Raw genomic sequence first — 25,813 nt, 5'->3', positions numbered from 1 at the left:
AAGTAGCCAATGGGAACAAAACATTTACAATGTTGTGTTCTTGTAATATTAACTACTATATTATAACTTGTATAGAAAAAAGCCAAGTGAAAAGGTACTGGAAGAAGTTAAGAACAGAAATGTAGAGCTAGAGAAACTATTACATGAGGAGAAAGCATCACGTAATGCTACACACACACAGTAAGTATTGTTATTTATTCACCGTTAGCAAATTTCGTTTTTATCACAATTTCTTCATATTTCAACACATCCAACCTTTTTATTCTAATTTAAGAATAATGGAAGAGTTTAAAAACAAAAGTGAGAAGGTGAAGAAAGTGTCAAGTGAAAAGAAAATACAGAAAGAGTTGGAACGCGTAGAAGCTATGAATTATTAAAAGTATTAAAACATTTTATTTTTAACAAACTTTAATAGTAACAGAGACACCATTTATTAAGCTAACCAAAATATTGATCTGATAAATATTTCAACATATCCTAATTTGTTCTTTTCAGAATGATGGAAGAGTTTAACAACAAAAGTGAGGAGGTAAAGAAAGTGTCAAGTGAAAAGAAAGAATTACAGATAGAGTTGAAACGTGTAGAAGCTATGAATTCCAAGTAAGTATTGAAAAGTTTTTATTTGTAACACATTTTAATATTAAAGTACAGCTACAGTAACCATTAATTACGTAATTTTAAAATTTAATATAATTCAACGCATTTACCATGATCTTAAATTGCCATTTAGCTTAAATGAGAAATGTGAAGAAAGTGAAGAGATCATAGATGATTTAAAAAAAAGAATGATGGAAGAGTTTAAAAATACTGAGGGGGAAATCAAGAAAGTGTCAAAAGAAAGATTTACAGAAAGAGCTGTAAATGCGATGTAAGCATTGAACATTTTTATTTGTAGATATTTTTAAAATTAAAGGAAGGCTAACCTTTTGATTTGATAATATCCAACATTTTTATTTTTATTTTAGAATGATGGAAGAGTTTAAAAACAAAAGTGAGGAGGTCAAGAAAGTGTCAAAAGAAAGATATACAGAAAGAGTTGGAAGCTGTAAATACCAAGTAAATATTACACATTTATATTTGTAGAAACTTAAAATGAAAGGAAGGGTAATCTTATTTTATATTTGGTTTATGTTTGGGTCTTGTCCTATACATTTTTATGCAAATTGTGACGCTACTTTTCACCTTACATTACTTTTCACCTTACATTACTTGAACATGGAGACATCGAATTGAACCCAGGACCTACAAACAACCAAAACCATAATGACGTTCATGTTAATGCGACTAATGCTGTTGATACTGACACGAAACATCATGCAGGTTTGCGCATCAGTCACTCGAACGTCAACAGCCTGCTGAGTAAACGAGATCTAATATCATTCTTAATATTAGATAAAGCATTACATGTTCTAACACTTTCAGAAACTAAACTCTGTCCAAATATATCCAACAATGAACTACGCATTCCTAATTATAACTTGATAAGAAAAGACAGAACTAAGAAAGGTGGAGGAGTGTCGATGTACTTGCATCAGTCATTGGATTACTCGGAAGTTGCACCTGTACACAATAATATCGAGTGCATAACTGTCAACATTAGGACTCCATCTCATAAATCTGTTCTCCTATCCTCTATCTACCGACCACCAAATGCAACAGCTGAATTCTTTAATACTTTAGAGAATAATTTGAATTCGTGGATTCTCGTTTACCCTAACATTATCCTACTAGGTGATTTCAACATCGACTTTTTGACGAACTCATCTAAAAAAAATCGTCTTACTGAAATTACAGACCTGTTTAATTTCTTACAAATTATCTTAACGTCATGTCCGCAATTTCACCAGAATACCTGCGTTATACCTTGTGGATTGAGTGACCTAATTTATACTAATTTACGATTTAAGAATATCAAGATGAACCACTTTTCGAAGACGTTTCGCAATTTTAAACACTTTAATATCGCCTTATTTTTATCAGACCTTCAGAAGCAACCATGGTTACACCTTCAAAACATTACTGATGTTAATCCGGCTTTGTCTACATGGACGGAAATCTTCTCAAATGTTTGGAACAAGCATGCATCCTTCGTCACACGCAGATTTAAATCCGCACTTCCAAAATGGCTCAGAAACCGTCACGACATCTTTGAGAAATTTCACGAAAGAGACCACCTGAAGGCTAAAGCTATGAGAACTAAGGCTGAAGGAGATTTTAATAAATTCCGTAAAATGAAAAATAAAGTCACTAAAATATGCCGTGAAGCTAAAGCCGACTACCATTTGAAGCATATACAACAGCATTCAGGAAATCCAAAGAAGTTGTGGAAAGGATTAAAGGACATTTTACCTTCAAATAAGTCTACCAATATTTCAGGGAACTTTATTATCAATAGCAATAATGTCTCTGATACTACACTTATTGCTAATGCATTCAATAATTTCTTTATTAATGTAGCTTCTGGTCTTGGCCCTGACACTAACGAAAATATCGATCCATGTGTATACACTAATCAAACGAATCTTCGGGATTTTAACTTCCAGGAAATTAAAGAAGAGCACGTTTTGTCCGAACTCTCGAATATCATTCCCGGCAAGTCTGCTGGCCCGGACGGGATTGATGGCAGGCTCCTTAGGCTCACAGCTCCTGTTATTGCACGTCCTCTTACCTACATTCTCAATCTGTCTGTTACGTCTTCCACCTTTCCCTCTCTCTGGAAAATTTCTCATGTTTATCTTCTTTTTAAGTCCAAAAACGAACTCTCCAACTACCGTCCTATTTCTGTTCTTCCCATCTGCTCTAAAATTCTCGAAAAAGCTATCCATTCTCAACTATCTTCTTTCTGACCAACAATCTGGTTTTCGACCCGGCCACTCTACCCTTACCGCCCTTATTAATACCCATGACACCTGGCTTCAACACATCGATCATGGAAACCTTATCGGCACCGTCTTCATCGACCTTCGCAAGGCCTTCGACACCATCAACCACTCTATCCTCCTTAATAATCTTCCTTTTTTGGCCTTTCCCCCAATACTATCCTTTGGTTCGATTCTTACTTTTCTTCTCGCTTCCAACGTGTTTCCTTCAACTCTTCTGTCTCTTCTCTTCTTTCTATTTATACTGGTATCCCTCAAGGTACTATTCTTGGTCCTCTTCTCTTTTCTATTTATATCAATGATCTCCCTAACTGCTTAAATAATACTTGCTCTGCTAATATGTTTGCTGACGACACTATTATTTTCACTGCTAACAAGTCCTCCGCCCCTTTTCAACAAAACCTTAATACCAACTTAAACCATCTCTACTCCTGGCTATCTGCTGACAAATTATATATCAACGTCAAAAAAACTAAGTCTATGCTCATTGGAACATTACAAAAACTTACATTAAACTCACTGTCAATCACCAGCCCATCGAAAATGTCACTTGCGTTAAGCACCTTGGAGTATTTATCGACAACACCCTTACCTGGAACAACCATATCTCCCACCTTTGCAATAAACTTAACTCTTCTATTTTCCTTCTTTCCCGCACTAGATGTTTCCTTATTTTTTCCACTGCCCTTCTTCTTTACAACTCTTTATTCTTACCCCACATCGATTACTGCATCACGATGTGGGGTTCAAGGCCTAGTCACATCTCTAAGATTCAGAAACTTCAAAATAGAGCTCTCCGAACTATTCTCCAAGTTCCTTACACTACTCCTTCCCGTCAACTTGTTAACACCATTTCTACTCTTACCGTTTCTCAACGTGCTGACTATCAAATGGGCTGTCTTGCCTATCGAGCCTCTAACAATCTCGCCCCAACTAACATCTGCCGTGGGCTTGCCAGAATTACTGCCAATGGAAGAATGGCTACCCGGCAACTTTCCAGGGGTGATCTCGTTGTTCCAAGACCTCAGTGTGAACTTAAATATTATTTATATTATATATATATAAATCCAAAGGCAAATTACTGAAAAAAATGACAATGCTGTGGGTATCAGTGGCTGGATCTCAATGGAGATACAAAAATAAAAAGCAAAAAGCTAAATCAAAACGATAAAGTAAACAGCCAGAAAAGATATTTCTTCCAAATCTTATACCTTTTTGCTTATCTTCTGTTATGATCATGTTTGATAACGTCATTATACCAAAAAAAATATAAAATTATGTGGGTCCCGTAATTTCACCTATGCTACACTGTATATAGATAGTATTAGGCTAAACAGCCACAAGTAAAACAAATTGCAAACATATTTTTCTCTGGTCTTATATGATGAGGAGATCAAAATTTGAGCATCACACATCTGTCACTCATCCCGATGAGATGCAAAATTAGCTTAAATATGCAAATTAGGGTACAATTACAGGGTTATCATATCTCAAAAACTACTAGTCAGAGAGAGATGATTTTCTTACTCATTTATTCATATATATTTTGTTTTGCTCTAATATAAAACAATAAAAAGACCTTATAGCATTATATTATATTAGCAGTTTTCGAGATATGGGAACTCTTTCGGACAATGGATTAATTAATGTAACGGATGGATACGTATCGACGGTGACATCAAACGACCTACGTCATTGACGGATACTTAGTATCTTTTATATGTACTCGTTTATAGCATGCTATATATTTTTATTTTTTTTATTGACTTATATAACCTTGAGAATAAGAGCTATTTCTTAACACTTACTATTATTTAAAAACGTAAAAATATTTAAATTGTACTGGTGATCAAGCTGACGGTAACCCAGGGTGGGACCCTGACGGGTACTCTCCCCTCGGGTCAGGGGATCCCTGGAGCTCATCAGGGACAGGGACGCTCAAATCCATATAAGTATATAAGTTTTAGTATATCACCTCTATCCGACAAAAAATATTAAATTACTCACACTTCTGATCCTAATTCAACAAACCAAAGACACAGTACCATAACAATACATATGCTCGAAGGGCAAAACTGTACTATGTTATTTGTGGGAGTAATCATTTACCCTAAGTTATGTTCACCACATAAATGATAGGTAGTACCGAGTTTGAAGGAAATCAGAATAACTAGTAGAAGTTTAAAATGTTCCAGAAAGAAGAACCGGCTGAAAACTAACTTAGCCACAGTAAATGTTTTCTAGTTTCGATTCCCGTTACTGCCTCAACTTGATACTGTAATTCAGAATTTCGGCGGTGCCTTTATACGATTTCACATTCTGCTATCATTCGTATATCCACAGTTATGAATACCACCCTCTTTTTTAAATGTATGTACATCTTTGTTCAATGGTCGTGAGTCACAAATAACTGAGGGAACTTCATTGCATCTGTTTTTGTTCTGCAGATTAAACCAAATACAATGTTTTGTGACGTCGCCAACATACCAATTTTTATGGTATATTTGTATACAAACATACTTGGTTTGCAAACATTCTAAGTAATATTTGATGGAAAATTCAAATAATCATAATAAAGCAAACCTAGGCTAAACGTCGCATTTCGTGCTATGTGATAATTGTATTGTGTGCTTGCAAACGACTTACGTGCTGATTAGAATGGAAAGAGCGTTTCTCAAATATCCTCTTTTTGATCATTAAAAATGCAATTGTGAAGACGATGAAGGCCACAACCATTAGACTTACAGACACGATTAGTAACTTAGGAACAACCTTACCTGAAAAAAAGTTTTAAAGGATATATTGCGTATGAATATTATTGATGAGGCGCAGAATTGATAGATCGCAGCCTAAACTATATTTACCAATGTTTGACTTTTTAAGACAGTCATCTTTATTCTCTATCCTCGGTCCGGACACCGTAAACATTTGGCTAGTAATGTATTGTGGCACTTCTTTAAATAGCGTTGGCTGGTCAGTTGGCAATTTTGCAATATTCCGAACAATAAACATCTGAACTGGTTGGCGTTCAGGTAACGGATACCTTTTGTAGCTGTTCAGTGGAAACTATGAACTGCTTATTGTCAGTGGAATTTTGATCTTTTGGGGTCACAGTTCCTTCAGCAACTGTATGAGTGCTTTCCATGACCGCAGCGGTTGTTGGAAATAAATTTATTAGCAACGATGATGTCAGTGGCGAGTAGGGAGATGAGGATTTTGATGATGAGGATGCCAATGATTGTAAATGAGTGCAGGTGAGAGTGGTGGAGGAATCAATGTGTACGATTGCCGTTTTAGCAACGTCGATAATGGAGATGACGAAGCTGATAATGTTGTGTTTTCTAAAGCTGTTTTAGGTTGTAGATCTGATAGTGATGTTTGGGTTTTTGATGAAGATGGTTTTAAGGAAAACGTTGGTGATAATGAAGTTGATGGCAATTGTGATACTGTTGGTCTAAAAGAAAGATGTGATGGAAATGGTGTTGATGATAATGAAGATGAGGGCAATTGTGAAACTGTTGGTCTAAAAGAAAGTGGAGATGAAAGTGGCGTTGGTGACAATGAAGTTGATGGCAATTGTGAAACTGTTGGTATAAAGGAAAGTTTTGATGAAAATGGTGTTGGTGATTCAAATGGTGTTGGCGACAATAAAATTGATTGTAACTGTAAAGCTGTTGGTCTAAAAGAAAGTTGTGTTGGAAATTGTGATGAAAATGATGATGATGGCCACGTCGGTGATGACGACAATGATGATGACGATAATGATAATGTTGATGATAGTGTCAATAGTGATACTTTCGATGATAGTATTACTGATGACGAAGGGGTTAATTTACTGATAATGTTGCAGGTTGTGCTGACTGTAGAAAGCATTTTTTCTTCAGCTTTATCATCATTTCTGAATTTTTCTAATATCGTTTGTGTTGACATTGTAGTGTCTGGTAAATGTATTTCGTGTTCTTTTAATTTAACTAAAATGCATCTTACTACAAATCAGGTAAGCGAACAGTAATATGCGCATGCGCATATTAAAAAAAAGACGTCTTGAGGTATTGTCAACATAGTAGACGTTTTTGCGTAACTGGATCAAGATCTACACACAGATCCGAAAACAGCCCCTGCGTACTATTAAATTGGCATGAAGTCAGTTTTGGCGTCCAATTGTTAACACCATCGTATAACATTCTTTATACCACACTAATTCAGGTTTTAGTTATCGGATTTGTACATACAATTTTGTATATAGTGTACACAATTATACTGAATAAGAAAATAAATGAATTTATAAAATATTTAATCAACTAATAACACTACTCTAATAATACAATTATCATATGTCTTAGATGAGTATTTAGATTATACAAAAACACTACATATTATTATAATGGTAGAACTATTGTTTAGATATTGATTTTTTTAATACTTTTTCTGTTTCTTACAAAAAGTTACAATTTTGTATAAAAAATGTATTATTTGTATCTGACACTATTCAATACCATCTAACATATAGAAAGTTTTTTATTTATTTTTTATATATAACTAGGGCAATCAGATATTACATACGTCCGCGCCTATACTATATGTATTGTAAATTAAATTGCTGACATAAAAACAAGATATTAAGCTGCTCGATGCTCTTCATCTGAAAGCGCATGGATTGTGTAGGGTGAATAAAAGTAAGTTGACTAAAAAATTAGTAACTTTTGAGAAAGAATTGAAGGGTACGGTGGTTGTATTAAAAAAAATGGTAAAATAAAACAAAAGAATTGAACTCAGAAATCGGAAATCAAGTGCTGACAATAATTAAGATGGCCCTATTTCAACAAATGGTAAAATATAAACAAAATACGGCCATCACAACATTGTAACTGTAGGCCCCTATCTGGAACAAACAGACAATAATCATAATAATAAACAACAATATGTACTGAAATAATGATATACTTGTGTGTGCATACAGGATTCATTTTCATTGTATATGCAACACTACAAGTTTTATTTATTTTCTCAGTCCGATCCGTTAATTTGGAGATGACTTGCCTGTGATAAGAAAGTATAGTTTGCAGGAATTCATATTTCCGGCTTTGTCTTCGGCCGTAAACTCTACTTCATAAGGGGGGTAGAATTTTGGCGCAAACGTATCACCAGACTTGTATGACGACTTCACTATCAGACGACCTCCACTGTTGTCATCAACTGTAGGATCTTCCCAAGTGACGGAACTTGTGTTGGAACCTGGATCAGTTACCGCTCTGACAATGCCAAAGTATGTATCGTAGTAATTTGTTATGTTTGATGGACAAGTAATATTCGGTCGTTCAATATCTAAAATATAATAAACAAGAAATAGAAAAAAATAAAGAAAAAATCGTAACCGTGTGCCTAGTCTTCTTCAACAAATTAGTTTAATTGTCATCCATAAACTGTACTTACCTATAACTGTAAAGTATACGTAAGAGGACCTGTTATTTCCAAACAGATCAGTTGCAGTCATTTGTACAGTATACGGCGGAAACTCGCGTATCGGAATCTTGTCACCGGAATGATATGGATAGCTTTCCCAAGTAACTAGGCCTTCACTGTTATCATCCACGTCCGGAGGATACCAAATGAACGTTGCGTATGGACGACCATAGTCGGTGACGAGGCGATGAAACCCAAATATATAATCGTGATAATTGGAAAAGTTACTTGGACAGACAAATGGTGGACTTTCATTGTCTAAAATAACGATTAAAAAAAATAGATAAAGCAATATTATTTCAAGGTCTATTTTAAAAAGCATTTTCATGGATACATATCTTCTTCACCGATAGTGAAAGAAAAACAAGTATCGCTATATCATAGTATCGTATCTCTCACTATATGGTCTCCCAAAAACAAACAAAGAAACTTTATCTATATAAAGCTTATATTATTATCATAAACCGGAACATAAACTATACATTAGCACAATGGTTGGATGAAAAACTGAAACCATTATCAAGCAATGACTTTACAATGTCTGACATTTTTTATTTTACTAAAACAATTCGCTCAAAATCCTTTAGGTCCAATGATCTACTAGTTTCATATGATGTTGTCTCACTTTTTAAAAGTTGAGTGGATTGGATATCAATACCAAAGCATTCAAAATTGGTTTAATGTGCAGTATGGTTTGTCGATTGATACTACTTGATATGCTTTCAATTGGAAAAACAAATAAATTTTTCAATGTTTCGGTGACCTATTTGTATAATAAACCAGAGAAAACCTACTGACAAAGGGAAAGGGCTCTTGCACTATGATTGTACTTGATAGCCATTTTTATATTAAACATAAGAAACATCTTGTCTATACCATGCTTAATCGAGTATATAAATTATCATCAGACGATATTTTTCTTGAAGAAGCTCAAGAAATTACTAAAATGTTTGACAGATTAAATTATTCTATTGATTTAGTTAATAGAATAATTAATGATTTTAATAATTCTATTGTCAATACACCTTGTTAATGCACCTATAGTTGAGAATTATTATACAAGTAATGATAGTATTGAACAGTCTCCTATTAAAATTGTTCTGCCTTTTAAAGACCAAAAGTTCTCTAACACTGTAACTAAACAACTCAGGCAACTTAGTTGTAAGTTAAAATATAAAACAATTCTAGTGTTCACTTGCAGGAAGATAGGTGAAATCTGTCGTGTACAATTTGTATGTGTGAATGCCAGCTATGTCGTCTATACTTGTCGGCACCTTTGTCAACGCATTAATGAAAGTTATCATAGGAGAACATCTAAGAAATCATGATATCAGTGAGAACTTACACTTTTAAATGGCTAGGATAATACTAAAAACCCAGAGAAATGTTGCCAGAAAAGCACTGTATGGTGATTTGGGATGGCAAAGTATTAATTTCCTACAAAATTCCTTCAATATTTTAACAGAAATAGAAAAGAATATGGAAGAATGATTCTAGATTCTAGTCTTTTTTTTTTTTTATTCAATTTCTGCCATAAACATAAGAAGACAAAACAATTATAAAAGGAGGCACGGAAAGACCAAACAGGTGCTAAACACCTATGCTAGTTGGTCAACCCAGAACAGAGAAAAATAAATAAATTACGTTCTACATTAAAAGCATCGACAAGAAAGCGACCAACTACACACATTTTCAATATCAAAATTATTTAAAAAATAAATATTGAGATAATTAAGTAATTTGGTTTTAAAAGAACTAACAGAAATATTTAAGTTGCGGATTTCACTGGGTAAATTATTCCAAATTCTGGTAACACGTGGGATATATGATTGAAAAGAAGATTCAGTTCTGCAGCGACGAATATCAAAAAGAGTACCAACAGAAGAAGAGCTACGAGTAACACGTTGTGGATTACAAATATTATATAAATTGTCGGTATTAATTATATTAGAATTGAAAATCTTAAAGAGGAAGTTTTATTTGTTCAAGAAAGTATGATATGCCAATGTAAAAGATATTTTAAATAAAACAAATTGTATAGACAAATTTAAAACAACAAGAACAATCTACCAACTGGATAATAGCCATTTAGAACAAATAATAAACAAGTTGATCATAAAGAGTGGTTTTTAAAGGCTTAATGCAAAACAACGTTAACAGTATATGTATAAAGGAACTCCAAACCTTGAACAATATTTATTAGATAAAACTGATTGTAAGAGCATCAATTTAAAGTTTAAAGCAAGCTCAAACACTCTAGATCTTGAGGGTCGTAGACAATCCTGGTCAAAAAATAACATAGAGTTATGTAATAATAATAATAATAATAACACCACCATTAATAATAATAATAATAATAATTTATTGGTAACTTCACTTTTGTAACAGTGGCACACTTCACAAAAATATATAATAATTGAATGCACAGAATAGACAAATACATATTAATCTTACTTAATCTACATACAAGATGTGTAATACTAAGGAAAAAGAAACAGTAGGCTAAACCATTTTTGATTTAAATGCCCATATTAAACTCTGTTAGAAATTATGTATACTTAGATCTTAAGAACAACCTCATAGACAATAATTTAATTGGGATAACTGTGGTTCTCAAGAATTAAAACACCACTTTATGCTAGACAATCTATTCACTTAGAATGAAACATTAGGAGAAATTGTGTATTTCTATTGTAAAAATATATTTAATGAAAGCATAGGTTACTAGATCTACAATATTTTCAGCATTACCTCTCTCAACATGCAACTAATTAATTAATAGAAACAAGATACAGACGTCTATATGAGGATGTATCTGTAATCTGTAAGTTTTAGCTTTTTTTTAATGATATCCTATACTTTTATTGTTCTGTTTTGTTTTATCTATTATTTGTTTTTTTTTTATTTTGTGGTTATACACATTGTACAGTTTAAGTATTATATATTTACATACAGATTTAATCAATTAGTTTACATATTGTTTTGATGTTATGTATTAGTATTTAGAACTTTGTGTCTTATGTTATTTGTTTGTAAAATGGATGCACCATTAACTGATCAATGTGTGCCACTGATATAAAGGTGATTCTTATGAATAAATAAAGTATTATGTAAGTGCAAATCTAAATTTGATTGCTTAAATAATTAAATGCTTTGGATAAAATAGTGGAAACCGTCTCTTAAACTAACAAAATTACTCAATCAAAGCAAATTGTTTAATAATTAACGAGAGGACCCTATCGTTTTAGGCTTGTCAGTCTTCGTTACTATTGTATAAGTACTTCCTTTCACCCTTTGGTGCTTTGTATTTTATTTAGTTCTTAATTTTATTCATTTATTCTTGAGAATGGTTCCATGATGGTTTCGCAACGTCGATGTATTTGTCATTAAATTTTATTTCTTCTTCCTTTATAGTTTCCTGTACCGCTTAAGTAAAAATTTCTTTCTAAATCGTATTTATTTATTTGTATAAATTGAAACTATGAACTTGAAGATTACTCTTATATATACAAATATAGAATAAATATTTGTATTCATCGAAAGCATTGCAAATACAATGTTGTAATGGTTACTTTGTTATACAATAAAGAGGCTTACAGTAACATGGAAAAACATATTATTACAATCGGCAAGAATCTTGTATTTTTGCCGTGTGTAAAATTATATAAATAGATATCACTTATAGATACCAAGGACAATGTGTATACATAATATTGGCTAGATTATTATATTTGTTTAAATTACTGACGTTTAAACATAAAAACGAAAGACTTTCGTTTCGTCTCTGGTTAAACAAGTTATTATTGTAGCGTACATTTTTTTCATAAGAGTTTAGAGCCAGTAGGCTAGGCAATCTATCATTTTGAGTGAAACAAATTGCAAAAAGAGATTTTTTTAATGGTCACATTTGATGAGGAGATCAAAAATTGAGCATCACGCTTCTGTCAGTCATAGCTTTTAAAAATATTTAAAAATATACAAATTAGGGTGAAAAATTAATAGTCCGAGAGTGGTCATTTTTTCACGGATTTTTTGATGGGCGTATTTAGAATGTATATATTTCTATTTGCTCTAATAAAACATTTTACGAAAAAATGACCGGAAGTACGACATTTGACCCTCGACCCCATTTCTCAATATTTACATATATAATGCAACTCAAATGTCTGTACATACTTTTTTTCGCCTGAAATGACTCAAATGCAGGTTTTCGATAGCCAGCATAGGAACATTTAGTCATTCCAAAAAACACGCCTTTGTCATGCAACTCGAAATTGCTAATTAGTAGTACAAATTTGAAATATGCAAATAAGGGTGAATCTCGAAAACCATTAATGCTAGAGAGTTGATATTTTAAAGCCTTATTCAGAATGTACATATTTATATTTATTTAAACATTTTACGAACAAATTATCGGAAATATGACATTTGACCCACGAACATTCTCAATATTTGCATATAATGCAACTAAAATGTATGTACAGACTTTGTTTTGGTCCCAAATGACTCGGATACAGGTTTTCTATAGCCAGTATAGGACTGTTTAGTAATTCGAAAAATTATCGGAAGTACCGATATGACATCTGACCCTCGGCCCCATTTCTCAATATTGCATATATAATGAAACTAAAACGTTTGTAGATTAATATTTGCATATTTTATTTAAATTGTACTACTAATTTGCATACTTTCGTGACAAATTACAAAATTGTAAAACGTGTCTTTCTGAAATTAACTTATGTATGTTAACTCACCTATAACTGTAATAGAAAATACACAGGTATCTATGTTACCAGATATATCCATCACAATATATTCAACTTCGTTTATACCGATAGGAAACAATCCATATTGAGTCAGGGTAATACTTTCGTCATTGAATGTAATATTAGTAGGTTCAACTCTGGAGTCGTTTGCTATGCAGTAGGTGACAGCAAAATTATCATCCAGGGTGATGTTCCATATTAATAAAGCAAATCTTGAACCAACATCTGTGTAACTTTCTAAGCTAGGTGGACATTCAATTGATGGACTTTCCAAATCTAAATAAAAAAAATATTACTACATGATATTACTGAATTTTTAAAATTATTATTTATCAAGAGGTAAATTACTTTGTTTTGGGTATCATCCGTGACTGGAATGGAGATACAACTAAAGTAAAGTGCTAAATCAAAACAAAAAAGTAAAACAGGTAGAAACCCCAAGCTATGATGAGTACACCATTTATGTTTTATTTAATTATTATTTTATCTTTCTATGAAAATATGCGCCTCGAATGCATTTAATTTATTCCGTATTTTCGAAAAAGCTGATTGACATCGTTAATTAATTGATTTCGCTAGAACTGCAAAATAAAGATTTTACAACTTGTTGAAGATAATCGGCGTAACATTTGCACACAAAGTGCGGCAAGTTACACACTAAAGTAGGCCATTCGTTAGGAAGGAAAGGCAGTACAAAGCTCTAAACATTTGCAAAATGTAACGAGTCGTACTGCAAACAGTTTATAGTTACATACCTTCGACTGTGATAAAAAACGAACAATTTCCAACGTTGCTATCTCTATCAATCGCAGTATATGTAATTTCATAGGCAGAATTTCTTGCCAGAAAAACATCACCAGAATTATAGTTTGAACTCATGGAGACTACAGTGCCACTGTTGTCTGTTGCATTTGGTTGTGTCCAATATAATCGAGCACTTCTGGAAGATTTATCAGTAAAAACCGACCAAGAAGATTCTGAATTTCTTTGAATAAAGTTATTTGAATGCCATGGACAACTTATAACCGGACTTTCAATATCTACAATGACAGAAGATAAAATTATTTAAAATAATACTTCTACTTCTTTTATAGGCCTAGTGCCTAATCAAAATGGGTCTATATAGAGAGTTAAAACATACTTGACCTATTATAGCTGTAGGAGTGGGTAAAAAGACAGATTGTTTAATTAAAAAGACAGCGATTACAGTATATTTAAGTTTATCTAAGTTTAAAAATAGGCATTTAATATAAATATCCCGTTTGTGTTATTCCTACCAACAACTGCGAAATGCAGAACACATTCTTCGAAGTTTCCTGATTGGTCCGTCGCCCGTATTGTAGTCGTGTATGGCGGAAACAGTTTCATTGGGTAAACATCGCCGGATTTGTGGGGATAACTTGTGATATTTGCTGGAATCCTGCTATTATCTCTGGCAACCAATGGAACCCACGAGATGGTGCCATTGGCGCTTCCTTCGTCAGTATGGGCCTGGATGTAGCCGTAGTAGGTTCTATAATAATTCGAAGTTTTCTTGGGACATTGCAGTTCTGGGGGCTCATTATCTGTCAAAAAGAGAGTTTTGGTTTAGAAACATACAGTCATGAATTACAAGTTACTTCATACATTCTGGGGTTCGGTGGCCACTAGGTAGTGCCAACACTGAATTAGTGTATGCTTTTTTTTAAGGGCATGAAGGCACCATGACACACATGTAACCGTTGACCTTTCCAGGCAACTACAAGTAGGCGCTACAACTGCACCAGTTACAACTTATATCCTGGACCACACACCTTAAGAGCTAGGTTTAGTTTGGTGTTCATAAGGGCAATCGTCTTGTAGATAATGTTTAATAATAAATATATAATAGTTTTTCTGGTGGAATTGTTAGAGTGTCTGCAATTTACAGATCTTCAAATATTAACAAATTATAAATGTTCACATTAATAATTCATCCGAGATTCTATATAAACAAGGCCAACAGCCATTAAGTCGCGTGCTACAATGCATAGCGATACCGGACCGACAGACAGACAGACCGTCAGACAGACAGACAGACAGAGAGACCGACCGACCGACATAGTGAACTATACTGACCGAAATTACTGAACATGTTTAAAAATGTTGAAATGTTTAAAAACATTTATTTTTTTTTAAATTTACACGTGCGTAGCCTGTCACTTTTGACGTGCTCGTATAACGTAATTTCGAGTTGAAAAGTAAGTCAAGAAAACAGAAATCGGGCAAAAAGAGTGCGCAATAACATTTAACGCGCAGTGCGCGCGCAAAAATATGCGCACTCATGGCAATTTTGTAAACGCTTAAAATTGCCTGAAATGTACACTTATTTCATCGAAAATAAATTTTGAAAATGTTAAGCGCGCGTACGCATGCGTTACATGCGCTACGCACGTAATTGTATTGCCATATGATGATTTATGCCCTGAAATTTATGAGTACCAAATTTTATTTAATTGTGATTCATGGTTGTGAAGATATGATTACAAACGTGATTTCGTTAAATCGTGCGTAGACCGCGTAATTTTTTATTGCGCACCGTGAAAACATAACCACATTGATTCCTGGCCATCAGGAATATACTGTGAAAAATTGACCTAGCTAGATTAAACTGATATCAAGATAAGGTCAGAAAGCGATAAAACGCATAGTGATACCGGACCGACAGACAGACAGACCGACAGACAGACCGACAGACAGACCGACCGACCGACATAGTGAACTATAGAGTCGCTTCCACGCGACTAAAAATAGTATACATACCCGGTCCTTCACAAATAACACTAGCGTCTTCACCATGACCACAGTCGTGGTTCATAAATCCACTGCTACGGCAGCTTGTAATGTCAGTTTCAGATCCTGTACAAGCATGGATTAAAGAATAGAAGGATATGCATCGACGGTGACATCAAACGATTTTACAACGCGCTTGCCTATACTAAAGCACTGCTGCCAATCAAACAAACACGTTCATTGAACTCCGTGTCTCTAACCGCGGCCCTCTGTAAAACGCTGCGAATCAACTGTTACATTTTTTGAGACCAAAACGTAACCATGTAGAAATCGTATGCGCAGTCTGAATGTTCTATTGACATGTCTGCGTCGATGATTAATTGATAACAAACATATATTGCTGAATAATTCTGTTTTAGTTTCATCACAATCGGACTACGAAAAGTTCACTTTCTTACGACTGGTAATTTTAGGTAGTTGGTAATATTAATAAAATATGCCATTTTTATATTTGAATTATCATTATTTGCCTGCCATCTTCTGTCATTAAAAATTGCGTTAATCTATAGAATATTAAATTATGCATTTGACCATGTATGTTGTTAGCGTGGCCGGTGTTCAGACATACAACAATCGTGTTTTTTAATATATGGCTAAGCAGTGGTTTCTTCATAAATCTCCTTAATTATCGATGTGATTATATTTAAACTGTAGTGCCTGGTGATTGGCTAGTGGTTATGTCATCCACATCACATCCAATCACCGGGCCTAATTGAATGAAAACAGCGATCCCTGATCCGGGATTGGCTGGCTATGTATAGTTGCGATTCGTTACCTAGCGGTCGTTTTGAAAAGTACACGCAGGGCAAACTTGATCACGAACAAACGAAGTAGGCCTACCTATTATTATTATTCACACAAGAAGTAAGACAACGGTGAGTATTTAAGATTAGCCTAGGCCTACCTAGGCAGTATCAATGTCGGCAAATCATAGGGTTTACTAGCCCAGTTTAGCCTAGTTAGTACAAGGCCTGGGCCTAGCTAGGCTAGCATTCTTGCTGATTTTGTAATTTTACAACAAATGAGACAACTAATAGTTATTGTCTCAGATGTAGGGCTACTACAGGTCATAAAATGCTACTTTAATCATCATAAAAAAATCATTAGCGTAGATCAATCGCGGCAGAAACCAACATAGTCAATAGTTGACCATCTACAAACATCATGCCACCAAAGAACGCGCGAAAGAAGCGTAGTAGCCAACAAGGTTAAATGTCGTTGCACATGTGCAGTAAACAATATATTAGGCACGCGACCGTTTCGTTGTTACCATGCGGTTAATTAAACTGTAACATTGTGGGCGGTCCGCGGTCTGTCGGCGAGAGTCAAGGAACCCTTGATCTCACGTCGATGCATATCCTTCTATTCTTTAATCCATGGTACAAGCAACCTCATCGTACATAATTGAACCAGAACCTGGGCCAAAGTGAGCTCTTGATGGAGCTTCAACAGCTTCTCCTAGGTTTAACTGTCGACATACAACTTGGGCGTCGTTTATATCCCAGCCATCGTCACATATTGTACCCCATTGTACCCCAGTGCTGAGTTCAACTCGGCCTTCATTGGGATTGCCGCCATCAACAAGTCTAACTTTTATTTCATACGGAGAAAAGTACAAGCAGAAATCAATTAATTTTACACTTTTGGTGTTGTCATTGTTACTATATCTTCTTAAAAAAATGACACAATCTTATGTTAGGCATACTTAAACAGATTCGATAATCTAATGGTGCTTCGATACAATAAGCGTTTTATTCATTAGCATTTCAGAAACCGACTCTTACTATGTTTAATGTTGATTAACTTTTGAAAGTCATAAAAAAAAAAAAAGAAAAAACGTGGGAATCATGCCAAAAAATAAAAATGAATCTTCGCTTAGGCCTGCATTTCAATCAATAGCCAGTGTTTTGTTCCGAAATTGCATATAGTTGTCAAATTAATAACTTTATATGAAATAAAACAGCATTGATAAGTTTTAAATATTAATATTTGCTTACCTTTTGACGCCATAACATTCGCATAAGAAATGAACATGAAATGAACATGAAAAAGAACAGCTTTTCCATTGTGCTTACTTCAAAGTCTTAACATCTAATGGTAAATCCTGCAATACATTGATGATGCCGTCTACAAAATTGAGAGCAATATGATGTGAATTATGGTGCCCAGGTAGGTGCTCGTATATATTTATAATTATTATCAAAATTCTTTCCGTTGACGTCAGTAAAACTTCAAACACCATTGTTTTGCCGTCGTTATACTTTCACATTTACTGTTATTTGAGACTATGTTTGAATGTGTTGCTTATTGTCAAGAAAAAACGCTAAAGAAATTAAATCCACAATAGGGGAAAATTGTCATGAGCAAGGTTAGATCTATTTATCATACTTTCACTGCTGAATTCTATTTCTAGTGTAAATGAAGAATAATGGCTCATTTAAACCCTCAATAGAATGAAACACATAGTAAAAGTAGCTCAATTTAATTTTAAGTTGTTACATTGAATCCTTATATGTAAAAAAAGACTAAAACGATAGAAATTATCCAAAACAGAAACAATGTAGTAAGTTTAAGAATCATATAGAAAATGAAAAACACTTATTAATTGCATGTAAAACTATTTAACCAGTCTGGAAAAAGTTAAAAGATATGCTGGTTCAGTGTCTTGCAAATGAGGTCACAGTACAGCAAGACTTCCCAAAGTGGATTAATGTAATTTTGGGAACAACAAACAAACTTGTAAACGAATTAATTTCAGTTTTTACTCTTTGTAATCTTTCATAATATATAAAGAACTAGAAACGACAGAAAAAAAAGAATCTGAAAATATTTGGGGTCTATTTAAAAATGAAATTATAAACCTCATAAATAATGAGTATTCGTATAACTTTTATACTTCTGATCAGAAATGGAAAAATAGTAAAGACGAGATATTTGATCTATTGAATAATTAAAATTAATATATATGTGCTAGAGATCTCTCTCCCTACGTTTTACGATTATATTTTATATTAGTGTGACATATGCAGCTGTATAAGTTTTAATATAAATGTGTAGCCCTTTTTTATTTCAAGTGATTTTCAATGTAACCATTGATTCAATCAATCAATCAATCAATCGTTCGATTTATATAGCGCCATTCCAACATTCATTGCTCATGGCGCTGTAGAAAAAAAATCAGGAGAGGTGAGTTTTGAGTAGTGATTATGTTTTTAGACAATTTTAATAATAATTATATGAAATCTGCAATATTCAGAATGTCTGTATATATATTGTATGTAGGTTATAAGTAAATGTTTTTAATAATTGTAAATTTTTTTTTATTCATTTCTAAATATACTATGTTATTAAAAAAACACGTTTTAACAATAATCACAAAGAAAAAATTGAGAACATGACCATAATACAAGAGAATATACATATTATATGCCTTGTTATAGTGAACTTGTATAGGCCTATATTTAAATAATTTGTACTGCAAGCTGAAATAAAAGTGGGACGAGCCCATACAAGACAAAAAAATAAACCCTTAATCCCCTCTATTAGATAATTTGAGACTTAAATCGTGAAAAGTATCATGGAAAAAAAGTAACATACAGAAATATTTTTCAATATAAATGAATTGGTTTGTTTGATTATTTGTTGAATGAATACAAGGTAATTACAATTATTGTCGTCGTGATTGAAGTAAGCTCTTTTTATTAAGAATTATTGGGTTTGTTTACATTGTTTCAACTGTTTACTCTGTTTTGAATTTATAAACGCACATAATGTAGTGTTAATTAGGTCAACAAATGACCAAACAATCATAGGCATAGCTAGCAAGGCGCATATAGGCCTAGCCTAATACTAACAGGCCTAGGCATAGCTAGGGTAGAAAGATAGCGATACCTTTACAAAACCTCTACAGGCAACTGGAACTCATCTAGCTAAATCTGTTTTTTCCAACGATTCCACATCGTGTAGAGATGTTCCCATTAATTAATTGTTGTATTTACCCCCTTAACGACCGCACTTTCAAAAAGCCCGTTTGTTATTCCTATCTCATTTGGTACCTCCCGTAAGCGGCCACATACACGAAAAAAAGTACTATTGAACAATAGTTCAAAATATTACACTATAATTGATTTGTACTTATACATAATAATAAAACATTTGATTATGTGTGAAGATTATTATTATTTATTGACATAGATATGAAAAAAGGGTATTAAATTGTGAAGGAAGCTGGTTATTTATTACTGAAACGAAATATTAGCATGGCTGTTTGTTGATATAAAAATATTTAATGTATTTAAAGAATAAAATAGTTGTTTGGTGTGAGATCGATAAGACAAATTATAAGGTCTTTTTTTAATATTAAATACACAACAATGAATTTGAGATGTTTAAGAACATTTCAACATTTCTTGATACCGTTTTATAAATATTGGCAATATGAACACTCTAATTTAATTGAGAGTCAATTATGACTCATAAGAATTTGATGTGGTTTACTTTTTTAATTTAATGATTTTCAATGACGATATCTGAAGGTAGATCTTTGTTATATTTCTTATCATGAATAAAGTAAATTAAGTTAGTTTTAGATAAATTAAGTGATGATCTGTTACCTCAAACCATGCAGAAATATTACTTATTAATTGATGATACTAGTATAGAGGAAGAAGTGTAGACGATGGTTCTCGAAATGATAATGACTCGAGTAAAACGGTTTTAGAAGGACATTTTATAAACTAAACCTACTCTGTTTTACAGTGTCTTAGATGATTAATACAGGTAACAGTTTAAAGTATAGTGTTATTGTTGGTAGGGCCCTAATAAAGCGGAGGTGAGGAGGCGGAGTTCATTTTAGGGAGGTGCTTATTTGAGGGGTACGTTTTATTTTTAGTAATAATATGGTAACGTTTATAGTCAAATACAATCCTCTAATAGATATGAAAAGTGGTAAAAAAGAATAACAAATGCTCAATTTTCAATCTTGGAAATCGGTATCATCCGTAGTAGATGACACAAATAACAATAAATGTTAATTAATACTTCTTCGCCCGCAGAACAACTGCATCTTGTCGACAGTATTTATTTCCTCGCTTGCTGACGGGAAAGTTCTTGAAGCACCATTCAGTAGCATCTTTAAGAATTTCAGATCGATACTGCTTAGGCACATACTCTATTTGATCAACGAGTGAACTTACATATCCTGAAATATAAAACAATTATAGTAGCATGAAATTAGTATGGGACGGAAAATATTCAAGGAGTTGATACTATTTTTTAGACACACATATATTGCACCATTCAAGAGTGAATCCGACAGTTTAATTTAGCGAAAGTGTTCTAAATTATATTTATAAACTATGACTAAAATAATAATTGGAGGTATATTTTTAAGAAACCCGTATTCTTATTTTACAGGATTTATAGATTGATTTGTTGACTTACTTCTTAACTCATCCACATTAAATATTTCCAAATCCTCACATGGTGTGTGCAAGTCACCTTTGACCTCGTCAAAACCTACTGATTTCAACAATTGCATATTTTCTTCCAGAGTGAGTTCGTTGTAAAATCTGTTTTTATATCCCTTAAAAATTAAATAAAATACAGCTGCTTAAACCTAAGAACAAATTTGGAATCTCCAAATATAATAAATCTATATTGATAATGATGTGTATATAATTCTCCCCAGTCAACTAACAAACTCATTATCATATCATACCTCAAGGTGGAGCTTCCATTTAGTGTGATTCTTCAAAATAATACGGAAGTTCATCAACATCGTGGCCACGAAGTTGGTTTTTTGGTCCACAATAAAGAAGAAAACACTCTCCGCCTTCTCTAAGACAGTCATAGATATTCTGGAAAGCTTGTCTTTTGTGTTTTACCCATGCAGAGCATATACAGACACGATCTTGCTGAATTCACCTTTCCAGTGTGGATGTGTCGCCAGGCAGTTTGAGATATCTGCAATTTCATAAGATACATTCGTATCTTCGTGTTTCTGTCTTGCATGATCTATCATTTCTTTTGAAATGTCAAAACCTAAAATGAGAAGAAAACCTTAATGATTAGCATTTGTATTAAGACTGCTATGTGTCAAAATAGGAGAACTTCAAAAGTTACTACACAATTACATTATCTAAATTATCAATGGTCGGATGGTCTTGTACAGCAAGGCTCTACCAATTGTTTGTGTATTGTGTCGTTTACAAACTCAATTCCTACTTACCAATAGCAAACTTAGCTTCCTTGCTTAATTTATACACAAGCTCTCCAGATCCACAACCAAAATTTAATACTTTGTCATTTGCATTGACTGATAAGTACTTGTGTAAATAATTCATGTACCCAGCTTCTTGTATTCCTCTGTTTTCAGAATAAAGACTAGCTTTTGACGAATTCATCTTCACCGTACTCGTAATCTATTAGGTACGCAACTATTGGTTGGACATGTTAGTAATAATCAGTTATATCATTTGTATATAGAATTGTGTATATAATTGCTTCATCTTTATTCAAGATATTTTCATTACAGGGTGTATTCAAGTACATGTGACCTCATCAAAACCTACCGCATTCAAGAGATTGGGTTGGTATTTTATTCTCGTATACTCATTGAAGAAAAATAAATTTTATTTAGAATACATTTTGTGTCCTACTTTTAGATTCTTCTTATTATCATGGCCTTAAAATAATATTGTTACAGTAAACCTATAAACTAATTCCCCCACGTATATTAAATCTATCAAAATAGAAAATTGGTCTGTCTTCAACATTATGACGCTGTACTCGAGCTGTTCAACTGGTTTTCAGTTATTAAAAACAATTATCGTAGGAGGAGATAGGAAAATGCGAAGCATCCTCGTATTATTATGTGCGGGTATTTTTTAAGATAGACATCCATTAGACAGTGTATGCCACGATCGGAAAACACCCCTATTTTGGGCAAATCGTTGAACCTAAATTCGTTTTAATTGTCAATAACAAATTATCTAACTCAATTTTAATTAGTAAACAGGGTTACATCAGGTGGTTAAAATCAGTACCAAAAGTACGTATGTTGTATGGGGTTGTCAATGTTGTATGGGGTCGTTGTAACCAAACCCTCTCAAATATAAACTCCAAGTACTCCAAAATAGAGCATCCAAAATAATTGATGACTCTAGTTCACAGGCGCTCAAAGATTTAAATTGGCCTAATTTAGAAGAAAAACAATATTACAACGAAGCAGTCACAATGTATAAAATAATGAATAACTTGACCAAATCCTACTTAAGAAACAGATTCTATGTACGCAAACAAACATATAATACTAGATCAAAAGATATTTTAAGTTTACATAAACACTAAGTACAAAAAGAAAAGTTTCTCGTATTCTGGCGCAAAGCTATGGAATAGTTTAAATGCTATAAACTCAAATGCAATTACAGCTCCTAATATACATATATTCAAAAACATAATAAATGACAAAAGATAAGACATACTCGAAACTCTATGTTTTTCATGAAATCATTTTTTTTTTGTATAGTTTTTTTTTAATCATTATGTACTGTAAATGATAACTTGTGTAAATAGTTTTGTAGTAAGTAACGGCCTTGTGAAAAACACCAATCTGGTGATCCAAGTGTTGCATCCGTTTTAAAATAAAGTTATTTAGAATACATTTTGTTTCGTTTTAGATTCTTCTTATTATCATGGCCTTAAAATAATATTGTTACAGTAGATCTATAAACGAATTCCCCTTGTATTAATAACTGAAGATAGTTCTTCCATTCATATTTTTTAAAGAATAATTATGAAAGTACAATATTTTATGTGCCTTCCTACTTACCAATAGCAGCTTTTTTGTTTAATCTGCGCAATAAATCTAATATCATTTATGTATAATATCAAGTAATTTTTCGGTGCAAATAAAGTATGTTCACAGCTTCTCGTATTCTTCTGTTTCAGAGTATAAAGATGTATATATAGGCCTATTTAGCTAGACCAATTCAACTTCAAGAACTCTAACTAAAATTTATTCTGTATTGTATTTATCTATCTATCTGGTATATAACAACTAAACAGTCGGAAATGTTACTGGTTGTAATCAAATTTTATTTCCTATAGCACGAAAGAACCTGTATATGGACGCAAGTCGCCCCACAAGGATCTAACAGTAACACATTTAATTTATAGTAATATTCCCGGCGAATCAAGTAATCTAAGCTCGCTAAACAGATCGCCTTGGCAAGATTAACTCGTATTTTAATTGGCTGTGATAAATTCATAGTTGCTGTTACAGCATCGAATTATAGGCTATGTGCCCATAAGTTTCATGTTGTTTATTCTTTTCATTTTCATATTCTTGTTCATATTTTCAAAGTCCGAATTTTGCACTTACAAACACTTATTGTTGATCCTCTGACTAGTTAGTTATAAATTTCTAAGTTCCGTATTCATGAAAGGAGACTATCTTTACAGCGGTGGCGCCAGGATCTTTCCGACACAGGGGGTACATTTCCCAACGGGGGATCGGTGATTCAGTGTAGCATCGGTGGTGCCACGCGTAGGATCATGTGTTAGTTCAGTGGTAGAATTCCCGTCTATATGTAACATAGGCACTGATCATTTTGTTATGAAGTATATACATGTAGCATTGGATTCAGTAGTAGAATTCTCACCTGGCACGCGGGGGACTCGGGTTCAATTCCCGTCCGATGCATTTTTTATAATGGAACAATATCAAAGCTGAACTGCGACTGACCAGTGACTATGGTACATAAACATGTAGCATCGGTGGTCGAATTCTTGGACCAAATTAATTCCAATCGGTCCGGATTTTAACCTGCGTGGCAAGCGATAATTATACCACAGATCCACCGATGCTACACGTTTATGTCACTTTGTTTATAGTCACTGATCAATTTGTAGGTCAGCTTCAATATTTTTGCCATTACAAAAATGCATCGGCCGGCAATTTTACACGGATTCCACGTGTGGCAGGCGAGAATTCTAAAACAGAACCACCGATACTACCCGGATACTACACGTGTAATTATGCTTAATCTGGTCAGTCCTAGGTCAACTTTGATATTGCTCCATTCCAAAAATGCATCGGCCGGGAATTGAATCCGGGTCCACTACATGGCAGGCGAGATTTCTTACACTTAACCACCGATGCTACACGTATATGTTTCATAGTCAATTGTCAGTCGTAGGTCAGCTTTGATATTGTTCCATTATAAAATTGCATCAGCCCTGAATTTATTAATTACTATCTAACGACAGGTGAGCATCATTAATTTAAAGAGAATCAACTCTAAAACCATCACCAATACTATTTATTAAATTCAGGTATCACTACAGTACAAACTAGAGGGTACTCTGAGAGTACAAACCTCTGCCTACTGTAAAATTCCCCTACATAAAATTCCCCCCCCCCCCAAATGTTTTTTTTTTACATTTTTAGTCGCGTGGAAGCGACTCTATAGTTCACTATGTCGGTCGGTCGGTCTGTCTGTCGGTCTGTCTGTCGGTCTGTCTGTCTGTCGGTCCGGTATCACTATGCGTTTTATCGCTTTATGACCTTATCTTGATATCAGTTTAATTCTAGCTAAGTCAATTTTTCACAGAATATTCCTTATGGCCAGGAATCGATGTGGTTATGTTTTCACGGTGTGCAATAAAAAATTACGCGGTCTACGCACGATTTAACGAAATCACGTTTGTAATCATATCTTAACAACCATGAATCACAATTAAATAAAATTTGGTACTCATAAATTTCAGGGCATAAATCATCATATGGCAATACAATGACGTGCGTAGCGCATGTAACGCATGCGTACGCACGCTTAAAATTTTCAAAATTTATTTTCGATGAAATAAGAGTACGTTTCAGGCAATTTTAAG

General features: G+C 33.5%; 2 protein-coding genes and 1 long non-coding RNA gene across 3 annotated transcripts; 2 read left to right on the top strand and 1 right to left on the bottom strand.

Moving 5' to 3' along the window:
• Nucleotides 1–290: 290 nt before the first annotated feature.
• LOC140055271 (uncharacterized) lies at nt 291–741 on the top strand. The gene is made up of 3 exons (XR_011846647.1): nt 291–379; nt 496–600; nt 731–741. It is a non-coding gene; the product is annotated as an uncharacterized lncRNA (long non-coding RNA).
• A 228-nt stretch (nt 742–969) lies between these two features.
• Nucleotides 970–2,846, top strand: LOC140055407 (uncharacterized). Its single transcript, XM_072100745.1, has 3 exons — nt 970–1,045; nt 1,393–1,731; nt 1,981–2,846. The coding sequence occupies exons 1-3, from the start codon at nt 970–972 to the stop codon at nt 2,844–2,846; spliced, it is 1,281 nt and encodes a 426-aa protein (XP_071956846.1).
• A 4,430-nt stretch (nt 2,847–7,276) lies between these two features.
• Nucleotides 7,277–17,308, bottom strand: LOC140055738 (hyalin-like). The gene is made up of 6 exons (XM_072101126.1): nt 15,890–17,308; nt 14,386–14,673; nt 13,864–14,148; nt 13,097–13,384; nt 8,313–8,600; nt 7,277–8,204 (listed from the first exon to the last, which is right to left on the bottom strand). The coding sequence occupies exons 1-6, from the start codon at nt 15,942–15,944 to the stop codon at nt 7,900–7,902; spliced, it is 1,509 nt and encodes a 502-aa protein (XP_071957227.1). The 5' UTR covers nt 15,945–17,308; the 3' UTR covers nt 7,277–7,899.
• Between the last annotated feature and the right edge of the window lie 8,505 nt (nt 17,309–25,813).

This window comes from Antedon mediterranea, chromosome 7 (genome assembly GCF_964355755.1).
Source record: "Antedon mediterranea chromosome 7, ecAntMedi1.1, whole genome shotgun sequence".
In the NCBI taxonomy this organism is placed as follows: Eukaryota; Metazoa; Echinodermata; class Crinoidea; order Comatulida; family Antedonidae; genus Antedon; species Antedon mediterranea.
This window is presented reverse-complemented; position numbering and strand designations above follow the sequence as displayed.